At 41.8% G+C, this 23,832-nt stretch overlaps 4 protein-coding genes and 1 long non-coding RNA gene across 6 annotated transcripts in view; 2 read left to right on the top strand and 3 right to left on the bottom strand.

Moving 5' to 3' along the window:
- The window catches only part of LOC130050944 (uncharacterized), a 112,858-nt gene that overhangs the window by 23,385 nt on the left and 65,641 nt on the right, over window positions 1–23,832 (bottom strand). The window contains exon 1 of one of the 2 annotated variants that reach the window (XM_056151989.1): window positions 2,233–2,345. The exons of the other annotated variant lie outside the window; for it this stretch is intronic. The gene's annotated coding sequence lies outside the window, so the exon portion shown is untranslated. Of the gene's footprint in view, window positions 1–2,232; window positions 2,346–23,832 lie in introns of those variants that run through there. 2 annotated transcript variants of the gene reach the window in all.
- Window positions 1–23,832, bottom strand: part of LOC125664363 (transient receptor potential cation channel subfamily A member 1-like) — a 220,401-nt gene that overhangs the window by 131,495 nt on the left and 65,074 nt on the right. The window lies entirely within an intron of this gene.
- On the top strand, window positions 486–1,791 carry LOC125664366 (uncharacterized). The gene is made up of 2 exons (XR_007365855.2): window positions 486–1,262; window positions 1,490–1,791. It is a non-coding gene; the product is annotated as an uncharacterized LOC125664366 (long non-coding RNA).
- LOC125663158 (uncharacterized) lies at window positions 11,465–12,250 on the top strand. The gene has a single exon (XM_048895463.2). The coding sequence runs from the start codon at window positions 11,465–11,467 to the stop codon at window positions 12,248–12,250; it is 786 nt and encodes a 261-aa protein (XP_048751420.2).
- LOC130049151 (uncharacterized protein F54H12.2-like) lies at window positions 14,504–15,907 on the bottom strand. The gene is made up of 2 exons (XM_056146391.1): window positions 14,873–15,907; window positions 14,504–14,743 (listed from the first exon to the last, which is right to left on the bottom strand). Exons 1-2 carry the CDS (start codon window positions 15,905–15,907, stop codon window positions 14,504–14,506), a joined length of 1,275 nt encoding a protein of 424 aa, XP_056002366.1.

The raw sequence follows: 23,832 nt of genomic DNA, 5'->3' as shown, positions 1-23,832 counted from the left end.
ATTGCTAATTTAAGCAGATTTTTACATCAATTTATATGTTCAAATATAATATGACAATGAGTTTACACTATCACATGGTAATAAGCAGACCTGTAATGCTTTCTGATACAAATTAGCATACTAGTTTAATTATTAAAACCTTATGAAATACTGAAATATGGTTGCTATGGCAACTGAAATATCTCATAACATGAGAATTCATGATATTTATCATTGTTTACGCCAAATTTGATAGATTAAGGATATTATATTGATAAATTATTAAAATTTGACTCTTCATATTATGAGATTTTTCATATTACCATGGCAACCAATTTTTCCAGCTATATAATTTTATTTAGCAAACTAAGACATTGGTCGTTTTCTTTATATTTTACACATAATGGGATGAATTAAATCATGTATAACTTTCCTTGATGTGTGTTGTTTTGTTTTCTTGTAAATGATGTCATAAAATGACTTTAAAATGATTTTTTTTAAAAATAGTCAAAATGCTAAAACATTGATTTTTCAACCTCAGGAACAATAGGTAATCCAATATTGATTTATTGATGTTTTATTAAGAATTTATAATGCTGAACTTAATATTTAAACAAGTAATAGAGAAGTTTGTACATCAGTAAAATCAATTTGTTTATGTTTAATCGAAAACAGGCCAAAATCGAGCATTTTTAAGCATCTTGGGAGCTGTTTTCACAGTGTTCTTGTTACCATGGCAACTGTACCTCAATTTCGAATTTTGGTACCAAATTCTATGAGAGGGTATCAAATAATCACTATATGCCAAATTTCAGCAAAATCGCATACATGCCAACTTTCCCGATTTAGGCGGGATCTTCCCGATTTTACCCTCCGGTCCCGCTTTCCCCATCGGGAAAGCAAAATTACCCTAAAATCCCGATTTGAAATTTTTTCCGACCAAAATTTCCGATTTCACGATTGAAAACGAGTTTGAAAGCGGGATAATCGTGAAATCTCGTGACCAGAATTGGAAATCCCGCGTCATTCTGAACTGGCCAATCAGAAATCGGGACAATAGTCAGCCATTGCTGTTTACCTGTGTCGCATGGTGTCGGGTTGGTCTGCCTGTGTCGGGGTGTTTATTGGACAGTACGAAGCATGTTTTCATAGTAATTAATCGGGAAGACGGATTTCAAATTGACCTATCCTTTACACAAACGTGAATGACAACGATGCTAGTGTCACCACCAAACAATCGGACATTCCGCCTCTCGCTGACAGCATCCAAAATTTGCAATAAGGTACGTCAAGTATATATTTTTTCCAACTATAATAATATAGGCTATCCAAATCTATCCGTCTATATCGATGTATTATATAGTCTATATAGTGTAGTATTCATTAAATATACTTTGTGATGCGTAATTCGCACAAGTCTGTACTGAATTTTTTATTTAGCAAGTAGCCTTAATTTACAAGTAAAACGGAATATTTTGATGTTGTTTTTTTTTCCTGGTAATTATTTCAGATGTCATGGGTGCAAAGGTTTTGTTCGCAAACTTCATAGCAGGACAGATCACTACTTTTTTTGGTTGCAATGCAGATTATTCCACCAGTCTCTGCAAGCCCATGTTTACAGACAAGCAAGATCGCCTTTGCAGTCGTACCTTAATGCATGTGCTTTAATTTAAATTTTGATATATAGACCGGCCAATGTTTATTGTATGGTGTAAAAGGATGCAACCTTAAATATTATTTGATATTATGTATGTGACTTGTTGGAGAAGATTTTTTGCTGAATAGATGATTTTAATAAAATATTAATGTATATCTTTCAAAGTTTTTTTTATATAGTTAATGGTCAAACACATTTGATGTTGTGTTAATATATGATACATTAACAATGATTTGATTGATATTTTATTTGAAAGGACAAATATTTATTTTCATGCTAAAATGTCGTGAATTTTGAGCTTTGAAAAAAGGTCGTCGCGCGCAAAATCCCCCATGGGGATTTTTAAAAGTTGGCATGTGTGAAATCGGTGAGGGTACTTTTCCACCCCTATAATAAAAATGTTGATGTTTACAGAGAATGGCTCTTAATAAGACAGGGGACGTTGGGAAATACAGACATTTATGAGTCACGTACTGTGGGATGTTCAAAACGAAAGTGGATGTGTTATTTGAATTAATATTTTTTCTTCTTTAAGCCCTAAATTTTCACAGGAATGTACTTTGTGATACGTTAAATCCAAAGTATGGTTCCCTTACCTGTAAATGTTCCTGTAATGACAGCATTGTTACAGTGTAGAGTGGAATACTAGCGTTTCCACAGACGCACAAATCATAACCACTGCATGGGGGAAGTTTTTAAAGGAATAAACAGAGCATTACAAACCTTTAAACGTTGTATATGCGGCTAAATAACACGCATACAAATGTAAACATCCGTGTTTTTACTATTTTCCATGAAGCTTACATTCGTTATCACTTTTGTGCAATTAAGAAAGCTTAATTCTTACGCCTGGGTGGCTTGAAACGTTCTACTTTGTGATACATTTAATTAGATGTATGTATCCCCATACCTGTAAATGATCAAGAAATGAGAGCATTCTTACATTTGTAACGTGTAGCGGTCACCCATCATCGGATACCATCTTTTAACCATCACCCGTGGGCAAACTCGCCCCAAAATTATCGTATGTATCGCGGGTTATTTGAATGGCTGCTGCATAGAGTCGCGATGGCAAATTAACGAATCAAAGTTTATGTTACATATGTATGTTCAGCAACGACAAAAACTTTTCCATAGTAAACACACCGATTGCAAATAAATCCCCTCATCGGTGTATTTCGCAGTTTGAGAAAGGTACTCCCATAAAAGTTTAGACTGGTATTTCATATAAGTGACTGTACGACAAAATTTGCGCCTTTTAACGAGCGTCAAGATATTTAGCATAAATAGCAAACTAATAAATATATTTTCAAAATTGAACAGTTCCAATTTTCTTATTGGTTGTCTATAATTAACAAATCAACATATTTTACGATGATATTTCGGCGAGTTTGCCCACGGGTGATGAGTAAAAGACGAGATCACCCGTGGGTATCCGACGATGGCGGTCACCCAGCCAAGTGCTGATCACGCTCGCTGTTTCTTAAGTTGCGTGATCAAGAGAGAGACTCTACCACATCACTAGAAAAGGTAGATCTCTATCGATGCAGTATCAGTTCCCTCTTACACTGTCCGCTACACTATGTCAAATGATCTATCTGCTTCCCTGAATTTCAAACCACAAATACCCTCTAATATATGATGCTAACTACCGAACTTAAAGGAATAAACGTAAGCATAGTGTAAATACCGTTAAATATTCTTCCTGGCCATTTACATGAAAGGCGATGATAACGGACAGTGATCAATATCTCATTTAGGCTAAACATTATATGCATCTCCATTCACATACTGAGGAATCCAAATGAATAATAAGGTTGAATACATTTATTGTTTTTACTATTTTCAATTTGTTAGAATTTTGGTGCAATTAAGGTGTAAATAGGAAACATAACCCACAATGGAACGCCTATCCAAACAATTTCTGGATCCGTGCATGATGATGTATAGGTTTCACCTTCCATAGGCCCCTTGTCAATTACTTCGTGTATTTGCCGGAAATATATCATAAACTGCTGTTGTAAAGCTTTCAGGATTTTTCTTGCAACATATCCAGTCAAGAATGCAGATATGCACAAGGATAAGGGAAATTCCCAAATTTATTGATTTGCAAAGTCAGCAATCGCGGAAGGACCATTTGAAATACATAAACACGGGGAATATTGTTTTTTAGTACCAGGGAATGGGAAGTCAAAAACACCAAACATTCAGAATTGTGGTGCGTTCAAATTTGCGCTATGTAGTTTCAAAATCAAAATCAAAATCTTTACAGATCCATGTTATGGCACCAAAATGTCTCTGTGGTCATGACGTGATAAAACTTGCATATGAATTATAATAAACACCAAATCTTAAAAGTGAAGGCACATATAATTATCAATCTCTTCAATCCAAAAATGAATATGAAATAAAATAGAGGAAAAACACGGATCACCAGACACACCACAGTTAGCATCAGGTGCCTATGAGAAGTATGCATCTCCTGTCGACCGGTCACATCTGCCGTGACCCTATGTCTTGGTCAGGCAAACAGAATAATCCGTAGTTAAAAACGGTATGCATAGGACGGTATAATAATCGATCTGAAACACGATAGATAACATTACGACATTTGATTTAATAACATCAGGTTGTATTTATAAATTAGATCAGATTGTATTTGAAAAGTATGTCAGATTGTATTTATAAAGTAGATCAGGTTGTATTTGTGAAGTAGGGCTTCGTGGCCAAGTGGTTAGAGTATCGCGATCAAAATCACACGGCCTCTCACCTCTGTCGGCGCGGGTTCAAATCCCGCTCGCGCCGGTAAGTGAGAAAGTTTCCCAGTTTACTTTCGGAAGGTCGGTGGTCCCTTCCCAGGTACATTATATCTGGGTTCCCTCTTTTACCGATAAAAACTGGGCGCCACCAGATTGTTGAATGTGGCGGAAAACATCAATCAATCAATCAGTGAAGTAGCTCGTTTAGTTTGGTTTGATTTCTATTCTACTTAGCAGTTCACATGCACTCCTTATTGCTATGTTTTACACATGTCAAGTACTTTCATGGTAGATGATGATTTTTAATCGTGAAATATCAAAATATGTTGCTAACATTGTGCACATGCGTCTTTAAAGATGTCTTAGTTCATTCCTCATTGTACAATACGTAAAGCCCTTCTCTATCTAATCAGTAAATGAAGATCGCCATTTGTCAGTCACACATGATAACTGGATAACGTATTTACTTGGTTGTATAGCAAATGTAGGCCAAATATTTATGTTGCAAGCAATGAGAAATATAAGGTCATTTAAATCACACGTCAAAACACAATTCATTATTGTCTTATAGAAACCTACATCTATCATCGAACGTGCAGCTACAATTGAGTCTCAGGATAATGAGGAATTTTAAATACATATTGTAGTTATATACAACTGAAAATGTACATTGTTATTTTCACAAGAAAATCGTATCACAAAATCACTCGAGCCATGGACTTTAAAGATGTTTTGAAATTTTCGTCTACATATATGTTTGGTCCGATTCGTTCTCTCTCTCTCTCAAATAAATCGCTCTCTATAAACATTCTATTGCATGTGTGAATGTGGTAGATTTCATATCATTGTTTATTTTTCTTACTTTCTGCCGACCAGTTGCCAATATCACACATGTATATGTTGTTTTTATAACAACATCTACATGAGTTGTTACAGCTTCAAGAACTCCCAATTTCCAATCTGCTTCAGATGCTTCTTGTGGTAATTAATGATGTGTTTTCTGATGATGTTTAGTACTATATGTTTACAAAATGCCCTACCTTTCTACTTACAATTCAAGTCAGCTCCATTGAGATAAAGAATGTACAGCACATACATATACAGTAATACAGTGTACATATATATAAGCGTTGTAATGTATTGTACTGAAACAGCACTACCAAATATTACAAGTATGTTTTAATACAGGATTGGCAAGACCAAAGACTAATAGAATAATGTCAGAGTAACTACATACATGAACATATTAGGGTCACGTTTTAAATGGATAACACAATTACTTAAAGGTTAAGATTTACGTAGAGGTTTAAAGTCAGTTTTTAAAGGTCTAAAAATAAACTTTACGCATACATTGCATGTTTATTATGGCACTAAAGTACAGAATCAAAACTATTCTATACCTGCTTGTAACTACGCAAAATGTAATAAACGCAATAATCTGTACCTGTTGTTGATTGGGGGGGGGGGGGGGTTGGGGGGGGTTGGGGGGGGGAGGGCGGTCGGGGGGTGAGGTTAGGTTAAAATAATAAATTCTATATACATATAAAAAACACAAAAGCTATCGTGAATTCATGAAAAGAGCACAGTAACTCAATATTGCTCTCACTGATTGATAGCACACATTTCATTTAATCCCACAATAATTCAAAATAAAATATTAGTAATTGATGAGAATTTCCAAATCTGAGTTTGTGCTACAATGTTGTTTATTATCTATTTTGTGCTTGGCACGATATTTTGACAAACAAATTATTCATCTTTTTTCGGCTCCCTACCCCACCTATACTTACGTGCCTGGTTATTACATTTTGCATTGCTACATATGCGTACAAATTGTATGGTGTAGAATTGCATCGCTTACCAAGTTTTCTTTTATTTACAAGGAATAGTAAACCCTTTCACAACACGAACTATGAAAAGACCCAAAATATTTTAACGTACAAACTTTATTCACAAATATATGAATATTCAGAGAAATCGCATGCATGCATTGTAGAACTATAACAAACGTATGTTTTAACATTTCTGTGATGTCATAATGGTTACTGTTTGGTTTGGGTGTAATTCATTCAGGAATAATTTCATTTTGTACATCTGGCTCAAAGGGTACACACTGAAAATAGACACACAGCTATATGTAGAAATTTCACATTAACTGAATGAAACCCCGCGCACGCGCGAGAATATAGAATATTGTAATCATTATGTCGTCCCTGATTCCGTCGCGGTTTTAATATTTAGAATGCCAAACTAGATCACGTTTTCTGCGTAAACTTGGACAACTTTTTAGTAAGCACAAGCACACGTTACTTACTATGAGATATATAGTGAGTTCAGACACAGTTTAGCGTCGTTATTGAAAGTTGAGGGGTGGGGAGCAAACGGAGAAGAAAGGTAGCGTTGTATTTGTATGAAAAATCTAAGTCAACGAGAAAAGCTGTTCTGCTATTTTTATCTTCACCTTTCATGTACTGATTTAGAGATTAAGCACTGTTCGCTGTAGTCACCTTTTCATAAATATAAAACACAATCCTGCATTATTCTCTCGTTATCTTCACTTTTTCATTTAAACAACAAAAAAACCCTGCATTGTTTTATTTTTTTATCATTTTTTTTTCTAATGACGCTGAAAAATTTAAAGGAAAAACTCCGCACTTGCATTTGATCAAGATGTACTTCAAAATGAATTCATTTTCGCTTTGCCACTGTAAAATGACGGAAATATTGCCAAAAACGACGTAAACCCGTAATCATTTATTTCTGCTCTGCAAAAGAAAAAAAATTCTTCTTTTGAGATCAATTCTTGTAGTTAAATAAACTAATTGGGGAATACATGAATTCGAACGCCTTTTGGTACCTAACGAAATGAAATGTAAGTAAGTAGTATATGCATGTACTTTTACTTCAACACAATCTGAAAATGCCTACAAGAATTTTATTGCATCTTGAAAATTCTGTCTAATGTTATGTACATGAGTAGTATAACGCCTCCCGATAGGGAGGTCAACTGAGTGCACTTTTTATGCAAATGAGGTCAAGCAAGGGCGTTTTTGATTGGTCAAGCGGTGTCGGGGTCAACGGAGTGGTTCAATATCTAGGACGGGGTCAACCCCAGCAGGGGTTGTAGGCCGGGTGTCGGGTGAATAGGCTGGCCTATGGCCGCTGGTCTAATTTTAGCATGCGGTACTTTCGCTTTGAGTTCCTGGAATGAGTTCCTGCTATTTTTCTGAAAATCGGTATAAAATCCAGTGAAATCCTGTGTATTAAATCCTGTGTATTAAATCTAAAAGAATAACACAAGGTTTTAAGTTGACATGTTTATTAAAGAACAATGGTACAAGCATAGAACAATGCAAAACAGTTCAATAAGCATAAAAACAGTTCAATAAGCATAAAAAACAGTTCAATAAGCATAACAGTTCAAGCACAGTCCATTACTTTCTGCTGAGTTTCTTCTTCTTTTTTGGCCGTTCTTCAGTAGGTGCGGGCGGATTCCACATCTCTAACGGTGTGTATTCTCTCTTCACAGGGGGTTTTGAGCCAGGTACGGACCCAATCATCGCATCTATCTCCGCTTGTTCTTCTGGACACTCACTAATCCAGTGTCCTATTTTTCCGCATTTGAAGCAAGGATCCTTTTGTTTGGTTTTCTTGCTGGTCTGTTGAGAATCTGCTGACCTCGATTTCTTACTGGTCTGCGGATAATCTGTTTTCTGTGGGCAATCCGGCGACCAATGTCCTGTTTCTCCACACGTGTAGCACGGGTTAGCAGTGTAATCTGGAGTGTATTCCTTCCTAGGTTTTTTAGAAGTCAGCTCTTCCAGCTTCTTCAGTAGGATTGTGGTATGATTTCCAATCTCATTACTCAGCACATTAATGCGGTTAACGATCCCGTCTAGTGTCGTGGTAATGATGGCGAAATCGGTCCTGCTCATGGGGGAATCTTCTCCACCGAAGGGGAGTTTATCGTATAAGCCCATCTCCAGTCCCGTAGCATCCTGTGAATCGGGAAAATAGAAGCCTAATCCGGGGTCTGTCGGATTCTGGCTAGGGAGGTAATCCGAGGTCTGGGCTATCTTCTCTTGTCGAGCAACGTGGTCTGAAGGCGTGAGATTGAAGCTCGTGGTCTGGTTCGAGGTCTGGGCCATCTTCTTCTCTTCTCTTCTTCTTTGAGCAACGTAGTCTGGAGACGTGAGCAAGAAGTTCGAGGTCTTCCCCAGTTCAGTCTTCTGATCGTCACTCTTAGCTTTCTTCAGTTCAATGTAGTCTTTCTGTGGCCCCATCTCCTTCTGTACCAGCTGATCTATTTTCTTCTGAGCTTTGTCCACAAATTCTAGTTGTTTCTGAGCCATGTCTTCTGGAAGGTGATTGAAGATCGAATGAGGACTGACACTGGGGCTCCGCTTTTATAGCCAGCAAAATGTCTAGACTATTCTGTCTCGTGGGGTGCACGTGGGGAGCACGTGGTTGCATCATCTTTTTCTGGAAAAACCGGTTTCAGCTAGAACATCGCGCGACCAGCGCGTGCTAGTGCACTAATTGAACTTGAAAAGCCGGTTTCTCGCGACCAGCGCGTGCTAGTGCACATTGGTACACATTGACTTTAGTGGAATGGAACTTATATTGGTGTTTAAAGTAGCCCTAAAAAGGGCTGTGCATGAAGTTTTTATTTTTAAAAATGGCCGGCTTCATACGCAGGTTCTTCTATATACACGTGTAAGTCATGATCTTCGGATATAATGTGTTGTACTAATTGTCGAGCTCTTCTCCCGGGGAAACGTATCTCTTCGACGGTTTCCCACATCCAGTGTGCATCCCAAAACAATACCCATACACTTCTCCGGTGACGTGGTTTCTCCAGTCGAATAAATCCCGATACTTTTTGAGTGCCGTTCAATAACGTGTAAAACTGGTAAATCATGTACTGTATGAGGGGGGAATTTTTCAGGTACATGTCACTTAAACGCAGGTAAATATCCTCCACTGTTTCATGTGACCGCAATACATAGTCAAAACACCAATTTTTAGATCGGCCCCAGCGTAATCGATGGCGACATCTCTGTACTAAATTGTCCCAGATCTCCATCTCGTCTACATAATCTTCTACTATGGTTAAATTCTCCACTTGTCGTATTCCCTGGCGGCGGCGTCTCGCTCTTAAAATTCTCCGTGTATCCATGACTGAAGGTCAGACAAGAATGACTGTAGAAAAACCAGCTGACGTACAGGTGTTTGATCACGTGGTGCAGGTGTTTGATCACGTGATGCATAACCTTTACCTATAAATACAGGTGTTTTCTGAACGTTCGTTATTTACTATGGGCGGCAGTGCTACTACGAGAATAAATGGATATAGTTATGTACTACAATGTATGAACGTGGCCTTACATAATCCTCTCATTCAAAATGCTCGTCAATTTGTACAACAGATGTCACCGGAGGTCAGAAATGTACATAGTTTTCAACGGATTGCTGATTCATTAGCGGAGAATACCAATACGGGACGTTTACTCATGATTTATTTGTATGCTGAGGAATTGAAACAGAATCTTCCAGACCAGATGAGTGTCATTGATCGGATCTTACGCGATTGTCTACAAAAAGGATTCGTGGAACTGATTCGTATGAAAGGAATGGCTGCCCTGTTATAAAACAAGAACGTTTTGGAATTTTTTCATTTACAAACCATGGCTGAAAGTGACAACATCGCAGAAAAAGCGCATAACCATGCATTAGAATGGGTCGAGAAAATGCAAGACGATACGGTGTTTCAATTCGCTAAACATTTTCTGATAGCGGGAGTGTTTCCAATGACTCTGGACGAATATACAGATCTACGGAACCGGATATACATCAATCTCTATAACGATGCGGGATTGATGTTAATTTATGTCCTGGGGGAGGAATTCAAGAAACGCATGCCTGAAAAAACCGCCGAGATTGAAAGTATCACCAAAGACTGGCTTCGAGAAGTATACATAAAGTGTGAAGAACTTAATTCATTTCATTTATTCCCGGAGGATGGCCAGCAGTGACCACATCACAGAGAAAGCGATAGTTTATGTATTGGATTATCTCACAGACATTCATTCTTGGCAGATTGAATTTGTGTTACACTATCTGCGAGAAGAATTATTTCCCATCAGCTTAAAGGACTATCCATGTCTCTGTCAGTATTTGATCGAGAACCGGATCACCCCGCAAGCCTTAGTATTGATTCATTTAATGGGCCAGGAATTGAAACGAATTCGACCCACAGACAGAGCAGAAATCGAGAAAATCAGACTACGATGTCTTCGAGAGATGTACGTCAAGTTAAACGTGTGACTTTTAATCTGGACAATAATGAAGTGTATCGGTTACCCGAAGAAGACCGGACAAGTATCTGGATGACTGTAGCCGCTGATCGATATCGATTTCGACGCAGGATTCGAGAAATGGAAAAAATGTTGGACCCTATTTTAAAAAGACATGTGAATTGGTGTTGTGTGTGGGAGTTATGTATTTGAAATATGTGCCATGAATAAAATTGTTTACACGAAAGCTGTGTTTGGTTGACTCTCTCAGAGAAGGGTTTATTTGTTGAGGAATCCAGAAAATCCTAAAGGTAGAGTGAAAATCGAATCAAATAAGGTGTTTTCTATCGAATAGACCTTATGAGATGTTTTTAGGGATGTACATGGTCGAGAAATAAATTTTTAAAGAGGTGGTGAAGAAACATTGAACCTCGACTCGAGCTCTTTAACCTCTGTTTCTTTGAAAACTATGCGACGTAGCAAAATAAAAATAAGTTTAACGAATTCCCCGCCCCAGAATCTATCAGATTAAATCTACCATGCACAGATATCGAATGTCTAGAAAAAGACAATGAGAAAAAAACTCTCTGCTCGAAAGCACAAATCAGCCATTTTGACGGCCACCATCTTGGCTTCGTCTCCGAAGCGAGGGATGTTTTCGAGGAGGTCCGCGCTTTCCTGATATATACCGGCGCACTCGCCAGTTCGCTTCACTGGTGATCCAGCACAGGTTTGAAGGATTTTAAAGAAGAAAGAAGATAGAAGAAAGAAGAATGGCTACAAGAAGAGACCCGCTCTACAACTTTCAGACCCTGCCTGGGTTTCGGTACCGGCTCTTAGTGGTGGCTGAGGAACGGGTAGGGGAGAATTGGGTCGTGCGTTCTGAGAACGACCTGAGCACCTTCTCCCCTTTCGACCAGAGTGGGGTCCGTGAGATCATCTGTCGGGTGCGGGCAGAGTATGAAGGGAGGGGACGCCGCCGCACCGCTCGAATCTCCACGGCTACGAGACCGCGCCGACGGGCCCCACAGCCACCCTCACCACCACCACCTTACTCCCCGGCGACGCCTACAACACCACCACCAGCGATCCCATCGGCACCAGTGGAATACAGCCCGGTGCCGATGAGCGACTCACCAGCGTCACCGGTGGAGTACTCACCGAGGTCACCGTCCCCCGCACCACCTCCCAGCCCACGTCAGAGTCCGTCGCTGTTGGTGACAGGCACGTCATCACCACCGAGACCAGCAGCCCCTGCAAGACCCCCACCACCTACCATCCGGTTTGCAGGGAGGACTCCACCACCGAGACCAACCCACGCACCGGTGGCAACTCATCCCCCGACGAACCACCCTATGACTGTCCCTGGCTGGGCAGATAGGGCGGTTCCTATCTGGTTTAAGTGCCCTGTCTGCTGGCAAGACAGGGTACACTCCGGTATCACGTGTAGGGGATGTGGGCAGCGCCCAGCTTGCTGCTCGTGCGTGGAAGAGTTACAGGAGCGGCGACACACCCGGGGACGGTGCCCGTTATGCCGGTTTACCGGAACCAGGGATTGAAAGTCGGTCCTTAGGACCAAACGGCCCTTTTCAGGGCCACCAACTTTTTTGAAAAGACACTTTTTATTGCAAAAATCAAGAAACACACAAGTTTGTTTTAAAAAAGTTTTATTAACACAAGTAATAGCTAGAATAAAGCTATAATAAAGTTACATTTTCTTGACAATGTAAACATGTTTATGATACTGATAAGCAAAGTCACAAATCCATTGTCTATAATGAGTCCAATTGCCTCCGGCTAATCCACATCCAATACGATAAGGAAACGCTAAAGTCTGGTAAGACAAAGTGCCTAATTCCTGTAAACATTGTTGAAACCAAAGTTCACGTTGTTCGGGGGTATCGGCATACAGGGGTAAGCGTTGAGTGCCTCTCCCGTAATCCCATTGCGCTAACAAACAGATCACATCAGGATGAGTAGAATGAGGCATAATACACACAGTACCCGGTATTCCTCGATCCGCTGCTATAGCTAAATTTCTCCGTCCTAAAGGTTGTCGGGTCGCATACAGATTAGCCCAAGGAAATCGGTCGGCAATACGTTGACTTAATCCATGAGGTTTCACCGTTAAACAGTTACATTGTTGTACAATAGCATCCACCCAAGGTAGAGATAATACATCTCCTCGTAGATCCGTCACCGACATGCTGGTTGACAGGTCTCACAGGTACACGTTAACCGGGGTTCTTGACTGTAAGGACAATGTTGAAACAGGTGGGGTTTAAACTTTCTCTGAGTCCAGCGCTCTCTAAACTCCTGACAGATCTCACAGGTACAGTCCTTATGTGCTATTTCATCTTCAGGGGTGATGGTACAATGCTGCGGACACTTACACGGTAGCCAGGGTTCTCTAGTGTGACCACAACATTTATAGACAAAGGGACAATAATTCAGCTCTGCCATATACTCTATCCACTTATGTTTGGCCAGGATGTTTTCTTTTTTATAATGAAAACAGCCGCAAGTTCTCCAAGGTCCTCGGCAATACCCACACACTAGTACATCTTTCTCATCTTGCACGTACCGTTCAAACGACATGATTGAGAAAAATGGTAACAAGTGACCTATTTATATAGTGTTTTTTTGATGAGTCATCAACATGACGTCAGCCATCTGAGGTAGGGGATGTTTTCGAGGACGTCCGCGCTCTCGCCTTTTTAAAACGAGCGCACCGTCAAAAATCGGGCATTCCGATTTTTTAAAGGAACCAGAACCATGAGCCGTAGAGTAGGACCAGACCCTACAGTGAATGATTATTGTATCAAATGGGAGGAGGATTGGGAGCAAGAGATTGCCCCGCCGGCCTCACGGGAGGCTCTTCCCCCACCGCCCATGAGCCAGGATCTGCCCCCGCCTGAGGAAAACTGGGACGCAGAGTTAGAAGTGGTGCAACGGCCTCCGGGGAGATTGTTTTTTAAACACGGGTGGTTGCCTGTTTTTGTGTTTGACCACGAGCAACCCCCGGAGGAGCAGAAAAAGAAGAGAAGAAAGAAGAAGAAGAACAGGCAGTGAGGGGGACCGAGAAGAAAAGAAGAGAAGGAGAAGAGAAGAAGAGAAGGAGAAGAAGGAGAAGAGAGAAGAAGAAGAAGAAGAAGAGAAAAGACCAAGAACAGAGAGAAAGAAAACAGCCCTTTTCAGGGCTACCCATTCTTTTTGAAAAGACATGGTTGATTACAATGACAAGAAAAAAAAAAAATTTTCCAACGTTTTATTAAACTCCAACTATGAACAATAACATTAACATAGTTTACAATACATTCAGTCTTTGACATTGACAAGTTTGTCCTTGATGGGTTCTCGGTTTTCGGAAGGTCTCTTTAAACCAATCAGCCACAAAACGATCGCGTTGTAAGGCCGTGCCTTTCCAGGGAAGTAACCATTCTTGTACGGTGCTTCTATGTCGATGGCGTTGATGTAAAAAATATACACAGTATTGTCCACAGACATCCGTATTCAAATCTTGATAACAATGGGTGTTATGAATCCAAGTCTCTCCGTGGCGTTGAATAAAGTCTTGGATGTCTTTATGGCTGGGAGGTAATCCGTAAGAATCAAAATATTCGACGGTAGGGCTACTCAAATACAAACAGACCCAATGCGCTCCAGGGCGATCGTGAGGGTCTGTATTCACCACGATGGCTTTGTGATGAGGTAACAGCTCAGGTATGACATCTCGAGGATACACACCTGCAAACGCCGGTCCTAAATCTCGTTGTAAAACATCTCTCAATTGCTGAGTATCCATCTCTCTCTTAGTAATCGATGCTGACTTCTCGTTGTTTGTTGATTTCTAGCAGATTGTCGAACACGGCATGCACCACACAGTTTAAGGTCCTGGCTACGTTGGCGGCAAATTGCACTTCCACTCTCAAGTTCCCCGTCTGTATGAGATGAAATTTATCCGTCTGGGCTTCTTGATCTTTCGTGAAATCCACACACCAGAGGGTGTAACCGTTTTTATACTCTTCCAGGGTAATGTCCGGAGCCCAGTCCTGGCCTAATTTTCCCAAGCCTTTGTACAGACTCAAATACGATCTCAGGTACTGATCGTCGGTGAAATTAGGTTCCAAAGGTCGGGTTTCCATCATTTCTCCATTGATACTGATTTCTAATTTCTTGACTCTCTCATTTTGGAAATGAAAGGGGTTTCTGGTATTATCCCCATTAAAAGCCGCATTATCCACAAAGCCCAACACGATCAGTTTAGGCATCTGTCCTTGAAACAGATGATCGGTGATTTTAGATTGGGTGCCACTAGGAATGGTGAAGGTTTTCACTTCCACTCGTCTCAATGGATATTTCGCCGTTTGAGTACTCAGTTGCTGATTGATGAGATTAATGATACTCGGCACAGGTTTGACTTTCCTCACCCACAAGATCATACTTTGAATGACCACTTTCCCACTACTCCCGGCATCGGTCATCATGTAGAACTGGGGTCGAGCGCGATTGAATCTGAGACGGACATCCAAACCATTAAGGAGACATTTCTCTTGCTCAAACAAATCCAGATGTAATCGATCCATCAACACGATCTCCTTACTGTCTGTAATCTTCTCGTGACGTTTTCTCAACCCTACATTCTTGGAATCATCCGGATACTCGGGAGTCGGGATGACGGCGGCGATGCTGATTTTGTTATTCACTACTGGAAATTCCACAGGAGTTTGAGCCAGAGCTTCTAATTTGACCTCATCCATATGTCCTGCCGGATCTTTTTCCCACAAGCTACAGGCTCTCATCTGGGTTTCCAGAGTCTTGGGTGCATAAGACAACAATTTCTCCAGATACGCTTTGTAGGGATAAGTATCCGTCCCCGGGGTAATGACTTTTCCATTGAGACTGACATCGATTTCACTGAACAAGGAATGGAGAATGTTATTCACGGGGGTGGAGGTCGAATGGCCTCCTGTGAGATTCGTTCCATTGACTTTCGTGAATTTACAGACCATCTGGAGATAAGTTTGGGATAAATCCAGATATTCATCTCCTTGTCCTTTGATTTCAAATTCAATCGGAGCCGTATCCGAGTTGAGGGTACTGGAAATGGGGTAATATTCCATCCATTTCGAATCTTCTAAAGTGACGTTGGTCGGGGGCACTTTAAACAGTTCTAAACTGCTGGTGCCACAAGCGCAAGATTTTCTGTGCATCATATTGGAACGATGTGTTACTCAGCGTGAACTGGGATCAAATGTGTTCTGGTCTCCTTCTCACTCCCTTTTTATAGGGTTCTCAGTCGAAAGTATCCAGAGAGCGTTTTGGCTTACCCCTTTTCACTAGCTTCCTACCTCCCTTCCTAGATCGCTTCCTAGGTTGCTTCCTAGGTCTCTTATGAGGCCCTCCCCGAGCTAAGATACGTTGTTTTCTTTTAACAGATCCTTTTCCTTCCTGTATTTCCACCTGTTTTCCCACCTGTTTTCTTTTGAGGGTCGTGGTTCCAGACTTCCTGAGTATTCCTGTGCGTGCTTTTCTTCCTCGTTTGGATGGGGCTTTTCGAGATCTTCGCCTACGGGCATACCCTGCTGTCTCTTTCAGGGCTTGGGCACCGTGTGTCTTGAGAGCGTCTTTGAGTGATCGTTTATTATCTAACACATCCATCCCTGTTTTAGCAGCAGCCTTTAAGGCACTTTTAGCCCCCGATTTGAGTAAATCGGTGAAAAATCCTTTTCCCTTCTGCTTTTCAGATTCTGGATCATATTCTTCTGTTGGATGGCTTCTACGTCGTCTCCTCTGATAAGAGCGATAAGGGCGGTCGTAATCATAATATCTCTCTTGATAGACAGGACGCTGTTGTTGTTGTTGCTGTTGTGCGGGGGCTCCACCTAATAATCCACTGATCAGGGGACCCGCCACTTTGCTGGCTATTCCCAGCAGGGCTCCAAGCCCGTGACCCTGCTGCCGTATTAAACCTTTATGGTAGTGCATCTTGATGTAAATGAACTTCGTTATGGGTTACACCCGCTTTTTATACTTTTTACGCCGTCTCTTTCTCTTCTTTCCTTGGCCCGCTTGACCCACAATGGCATTGGCAATCCATGGAATGAGAAACCAGATTCCGTGTCCTTTCTGGCGTCTGACTCCTCGATGGTACTTCATCTTTCAATACACTTTGCGGAAATGAAGTTTGACTAAGGAGCGCCCATTTAAAAACCCCATAGGACGCCCTAAAGAATTCATGATGTGTACCTCAATGGTATCGAAATATTTCTTACTCAGTTTCAAATATTCGGCTCGAATCGGTTCCCAACGGGCTTGTTGTCGATCGTCGTATTGACCCGTACAGGGGACGACTCTCAATAATTTCAATTTGTTGGTGCCCACCACTTGAGGATCCACAATGTCACAATACACATACATGGCTTTCAGATTGTCGTAGACATCCATGGTCGTGTTCCCCAAGTAATTCACGTTGATCCATTTCGTCATGGTTTCATCGCCCAGGATCATTTTGTCACTATCCAGACCTAGCTTGTACGCTAAGGGCGTAGGGAAACGAATGCACATGGGGGTGGTTCTCAGTGCTTTCCCATTAAACTGATACTCGACACGATCGTACTCGGGGTGATACACTAAGATCTGGTTGTTCCCCTCGTCGTTAGGATTCCCTAACTCGCTCCATACTTTCCACAGGGTTCTCCTTAAGGCTGCGTTGATTTCATTGATTAACGCCAAAGGTTGTGTATAAGCTCCGGGTCGGAAGTGAATGCGAATGATATCGAAGGGAAATAAACTATCCCCTCCCGCAAAGAGATGGGACCATGGCGTCAGATCCCAGGGGACCACCACCTCACACCTGGCCATCGTGACTTTACCCATATTCTCTGTCTTAAATCTTTCCCATTTATAAGTGTTGGGATCTTGGACATGTTTCGTATACGGATCTGGAATGAGAACGTCCACATAAGCCTCGCTATCCGATACGTTTTGTAAGTTGGCCGAGTACATCATTTCGGTCAATCCGACTTCCCATGCTCCATCCGTTAAGTCCATGGTGTGTGGCAATAACGTTTTAAATTGAGCAGTCGTATTCGTCGGAAACGATTCCATCGACCCATCACTCAACAGAGTCATGTAAAACCCTTCTCCTCCAGCCATGATGTCTTAAATGAGACCCTGTCTCTGTTTCCTTCTCTATTTATACACAACACCGTTTTGTTTTTTCACAATTTTTATTTGAAACAACATACAACATGACAATACATTCAATTCATTCTTCTTGATCGCGGCCACCACCCCACATCAACGCATCCGAGTCTGGTAACGTCAGGGTTCGTCTCGGGACTAAGCGTCGTCGCATCACCAGATAGTGTCGGGTTCCCCAGCAATCGGCTACATCATAACCTTCATTGATCATGTCTTTGAAATGTCGGAGACAGTCCTCGGAATGGTCAAACCAAGGACTCTCATTTAAGGTCCAATCGGATTCGTCTTGTCGTCCCATCAATCCCCAGAAGGCTTTGACTTTCCAGCGAAACTCTTGATACTTGGTCTTCATGATAAAGGCTGACCATCCGTGAGGTATCAGTATACGTTTGTACAAGTACACCGGTTGATCTAACACTTTGCGTTGTTTACAATGCATCAAACACATCTGCTTATCCGCAAACCATGCCGTTTTCTTTCCCTCTTGTTCCCATGCGTACTGTGTGTTAGCCATGGTGAACTGGTGAATCTGAAGAAGATCGTCCCTGTTTTATACTCGGGCTCGCTAACGTCATTTGTGGACTAGGCATGACGTAACCTACGAGAGAACTTAAGGTCACCATCCAAAAATCGCGATTGGGATCGCCTAAGGCTAACATGACGACCGAGGTGATAATGATGGTTAAACACAGGAATAATTGTGCAAAATACACAATTTCTGCTCGAGGGACTTTTTCACCCAAGAAAGTCCACTGGGCGGTCATGGCCGAATGAGATCCGCTTGCGGAATCCATGAATCAAAACTGGGGGGATATCCTTTCCAACGCACTTTGACTTCTGAAATGACTTTTTTTCCCACACGCCGCTTTTTATACCCTAAGATTTCCTCCACTTCATAGACATCATCGTCTTTAATCACTTGTTGTAATTCCTTCTCGTAAAACGTTCCTTCTAATTCTTCCCCGTGATCATCTTGAATGCGATAGACGTTTCGTCCTGGCACTTTTCTAGAGATGGTAAACAGTTCTTTGGTCCAATTCGGTAAATATCCTTTTTCAAACGTACGTTTGGCTTTACTAATGCGTACACGATCCCCCACTTGCAAGCGACTCGTGGTATCGGCACTCTGTTTTCCATACAAGGTTTTCCATACGGTCAAGACATTCTTGGCATTGACTTGAGCAGGAGCTCGCCGGATACTGCGATGATAGGTATGATTGTAACCATACACCAGATCGGCCAAGACATCGACATACCGTCGTGTTTTATGACGTGTAAAATACCGCCACATGCGTGCTTTCAGCGTGCGTTGAAAACGTTCCACAATACTGGCTTTGGTTTCGGCATTACGGGTCGTAAAGAAATGAATGGATTTGAAGGCTTGACGAAATTCTTTATTGGTAAATTCTTTTCCTTGATCGGACTGAATGCGCACGGGGCGACGTCCCTCTCGAAAAATCCGTCGTAAGCCTCGTATCATTTCTTTCCCCGTTTTCTGTTTTAAAGGCACGACCCAGGCATATTTAGACAGCACGTCAATGGCACATAATAAAAACGTATACCCATTATTGTCTTGTTTCAAGCTGGAGACATCGGCTAAATCTAATTGCCATTGTTCATCCATATCCGTCACTCGTGTTTGTCGTCGCTTGAATTTCCTCCATATCGGTTTATGCAAGGTATAGGTATCTTGAGCTTTCACCCATTCTCGAATTTGAGACAGGGTAATCTTGTGTCCTAATTGACGCACTTGACGATACAACGCCTGGACTCCCCCATACCCTGTCTTGGGATCGTAATACAGTCGCTGTAAGATCTGTTCTGGTTTCATGGTAGATTTAACCATTTTCCGATCTCACGTGATGTCTTTTTACTAGCCTCCCAGATATTTTTAGGGGTCATCATTCGTCTGGGAGTTTCATAGAACGATTGGTCAAAACCAGAGATTTCTTGAAATCCGCTCTCCTCTTCCTCTAGAGGTCTAGGCGTACTGATTTTCCCTGGTTTGTCCATGGCTTTTATAACATCCCGATTGTTCACATATCCTTTGGGAGCATGAGTCTCTTTTAACGCTTGAGCAAATTCCTCTAATCCCGCGGGGGGATCACGATGTCTTAAGGGTCTTTGTCGTTGGGCTTCGGTCATTAAATCCACAATATTGGAATCGGGAACCCTGCGTCCTCTATAACTGATTTCTCCTTCTTTATTCCAAGTCACCACTTTGGATTTCTTGAGATGATCGAGTAATAAACCTGCTTTCTTTCGACCCGGTTTATTGACGCTTTTGATAATCTGTTCCTCCAAGTCATCGGGTGCTGAGGCGGCTGAGGGTGGTGAGGCGGCACTGGCTGCACTGGTTGGTGAGGGCAGAGTCGCTGTGGTGGGATGTCGAGCTTGTTGTAAATATTGACGATAGCGATGAAGTTGATGACCGTACAACCCCACTTTTTCTTTCTCGGTTAAATCATCTCGATGTTCAATCTCGTCCAAATCACTGCGTAAACCAATAGTCGAGGTAAATTCGGGAGGTTTAGGTAATTTGCCTTTTAATTCGTTGAGCATCGCTTCCGGTACCAACACCATTTTTCGACTCATGATTTCTTACAAATCTTGCCACACACAAACGAACCCAATCCTTTTTGGTGGATGAGTATACCTCGTCGTTTTTTCACGGGTTGAGGGTGGACTAAGCGTCTTAAGATGTGTTTCTTTCGACCCAGTTGTCGCTTCTGAGTAGGAGTGAGAGGAATCACCCCTTTTAATAGATTGTACACAATCTCACAAATCTTTAAAATGCAGTCATTGGAACAATGTTTCAACACCTCTGTCTTTAATTTGTTGGAATAGTGAGGAGCCGCTAACGTCTGCAAGAGCGGTAAATGAGGTCGTAATCGACATTCACACTTCTTCGTATGAGCCATGGTAATGAAGGGTGGGGCACCTTCCCCCTCCTTTTTATACCTAGTCCAGGACAATGGCACTCGGATGTTTAGGATAAAAACGCTTGTGATGGACGGTCTCTTCGTGACGATTGCGGTTCTCTCTCGCATTGAAGACCAGAGGGCAAAATTTACATTTATATTTCTTTTGCACCTGAACCGGTGTTGAGGTGGTTAAGGGTTGAAATTTCATGCTTCCAAAGGTATGAGCAAAGCTCGGTAGAGCAGTATCACTGGTTCTGGAACTTCCTATAGGCCCATGCATGGGTCGTTCCATTTTCTTTTGAGCTAATCCGGCTTTCAGATTGGCTAACGTTTTAGTGACCTTGGGGGGAGTGGCCTTGGGAAACGGCATCTTCACAATGAGAGGGGTTTTCTTTGGAGCCCAATTGGGAAACGGATTCTTCATCCTGAGAGGTGTCTTCTTAGGGGATTTCTTAGGGGACTTCTTAGGGGACTTCTTAGGTGTCTTCTTAGGTACGCGAATAATGAGTTTAGGAATTCTCTGAGGTGATTTTTTAGCTTTCTTAGCCCGTGGTTTCTTGGTTTTCTTGGGTTGTCCCCCACGGGGCTTACGGCCTGTTTCCCATTTGAATAAATGACGGATAATGGTCCCTCCTAAGAATCCGGCGCCTCCTCGTTTCAAAATGGCTTTTTTACGCTCTTCTTCATTGGACTTCTTATCGGCAATGACACTCAAGTCTTGGCGATGGGATTGAATGAACCGCTGAGTGATTTTATTGCCTGGTAAGACGCCTCGTAATAAATTTCGAGCGCCCATCGCAAACCAGTTGAGTAAGGCTCTACGTCCTAATTCAATGAGATGGCTCCGTTGAACGGGATCCCGTTCCCGTTGTAAACGGCGTAACGTTTTGACTAATTTACTCTTCGCGGAAGGTCTACCCATGGTGAAGACTGTCTTTCGAATGATACACCTGCCCATGATGTGACATTATTTATACTCTCGGGGGCATGTGCACAGCCAAGTTGGTAAAGAGTTGACTTCTTAATCTTAAATCGTCCGACGTCTGAGGACTCAAGTCCACTAGTAAATACCCGTGAGGTACACGGGTGGCGTCCTCATAGGCTGGAAGTAAATGCGGCATTTGTAATTGCCGACTTAACACCCCAATCTGAGATTTATCTCGAGGATTTTTAAACAGCACAAGATAGTGAGCATTCAGACTGATGGTACGATGTTGTACTGCTCGATCAAACAGATTTTGTGTGATATAAATGACACTGGTATTTCGATGATGCGCTTTGCGCGTAAACCAGTCGACAATCGATTCGATGGCTTTACCTCCCATCATATCATCAAAAATGAGTAGATGACGCGTACTGAGATCCGCCACTATCTGCTCATCGTCTTGAGGTATATTGCGGATAAAAGTGACCTTGTCCTGTAAGGATTCGTACGCGGACTGCCATTCGCGATAACACCATACTATCTTTTCGGGAGGCGGTGCAATCCACTGCGTATTTTGTACCAGTTGCTTCACAAATTCTGTTTTACCCGATTTAGAGGGTCCAGCCACCACCATGGTAAATTCATGTTTCAACTGAAAAGGCTCAAGTGTCTCGTAGGTATACATCTTGATAAATGACACAAGTTCATGGGATCATACATATTTATTAACAAGTAAAAATACGAACCGTTTCTACAAAAGCATCTCTACAAATAGGACATGTTCTAAGTCCTGAAGCACACATAGCACAAGTACATAAATGACCACAAGGTAAAAAAGCAATTCTCAAGTCTCGTTCTAAACAAATGTGACATTTCTGGGTACACATTGGATTCCCTGCCGCGTCTAAGGGTAAGTCTCCCCAATCGCAATCACTGTCTTTAGCGCGGGCATAGGCATTGAAGGCTTGTCGTACCCATTTGACACTTTTATTGCACAACACGTAAGCACAATGAGGGCTCCAATAGGCATGTTCTATCCAAGGATCGTCCCCGGGTTCCCAATGTTTGAGAGATAATGTGCAATGAAAACAACGCACATGATCATCCATTCCTTTGTAAAAGAATCCGGCTTCTGCAATGTTAGGTAATAAGTTCAACAGAATATCGGGGGCTGTATGAAATGACGCTAGACGAGACGATAATTCACCATAGGAAGGCACTGAAGGATTCTGTAGTGATCCGTATTTACTCATTTTGCAGACTGATGTTTTTCTCAAGACGCGTTTCCTTTTTAATACCCGTAAGGCAGCGTGTCATAGTTATGAATACGTTGACGTTTATCATACACCATGCGGTATTTCTTCACCAGAGGAATGGTTCGCACATCATGTTGGCGGGTTCGTTGAATAAAGTGCGGATAGCGGACATGGACTTCTTCTTCTTCTCCTTTTAACATTTTTTCCAACGTATCGAGAGACACGACTCTAGAGGCACGATAATTGAGTGTCAATCCTTTGACTTTGCAGACAGATTTTCCCCCCTGGGTCTCGTATGCATAATTTTTGGACCCGCCCGACATGTACTTGATGATACGATCTCCACCCAATTCATCGGTCCAGCCGCCTAAACTGTTGATAATGGTCGGATTGAACTGGGTCTCGTCGTGCTAATAGATGATACTATCCGTGTCAAAGTATAAGACACGCTCTCCCAAAGGCTGTAACGTCTCGTACAAATGTAAACGAGCATGAGCTGTTGTAAAACACGCCAGCACCACGTTTCCAAAGGGGCAGTCTTCTAAAAATTCTTCTTTCTCCTGATAATTGATCAGCATCATATCACATTCGGGGCGTTCACGATTTTCTAAGAGTCCGATGCCTTTGACTTCTAAAGTGGCATCTTGTAATTTCTGTTGTAATTCTTCTTCTTCCGTGAGATACAGGGATTTGGGTAATTGTAATCGTTGAGCAAATTTTCCCCACAAGCAATTTAAAAAGAGTTTGGCAATGGTTCTTCGGACAGGATTTTTCTGGATGTCTGCCGGGTTCATGGCAATGCCTTCTCGTTGCTGAATTTCCTCAATGTA

This window comes from Ostrea edulis, chromosome 1 (genome assembly GCF_947568905.1).
Source record: "Ostrea edulis chromosome 1, xbOstEdul1.1, whole genome shotgun sequence".
NCBI lineage: Eukaryota > Metazoa > Mollusca > Bivalvia > Ostreida > Ostreidae > Ostrea > Ostrea edulis.
This window is presented reverse-complemented; position numbering and strand designations above follow the sequence as displayed.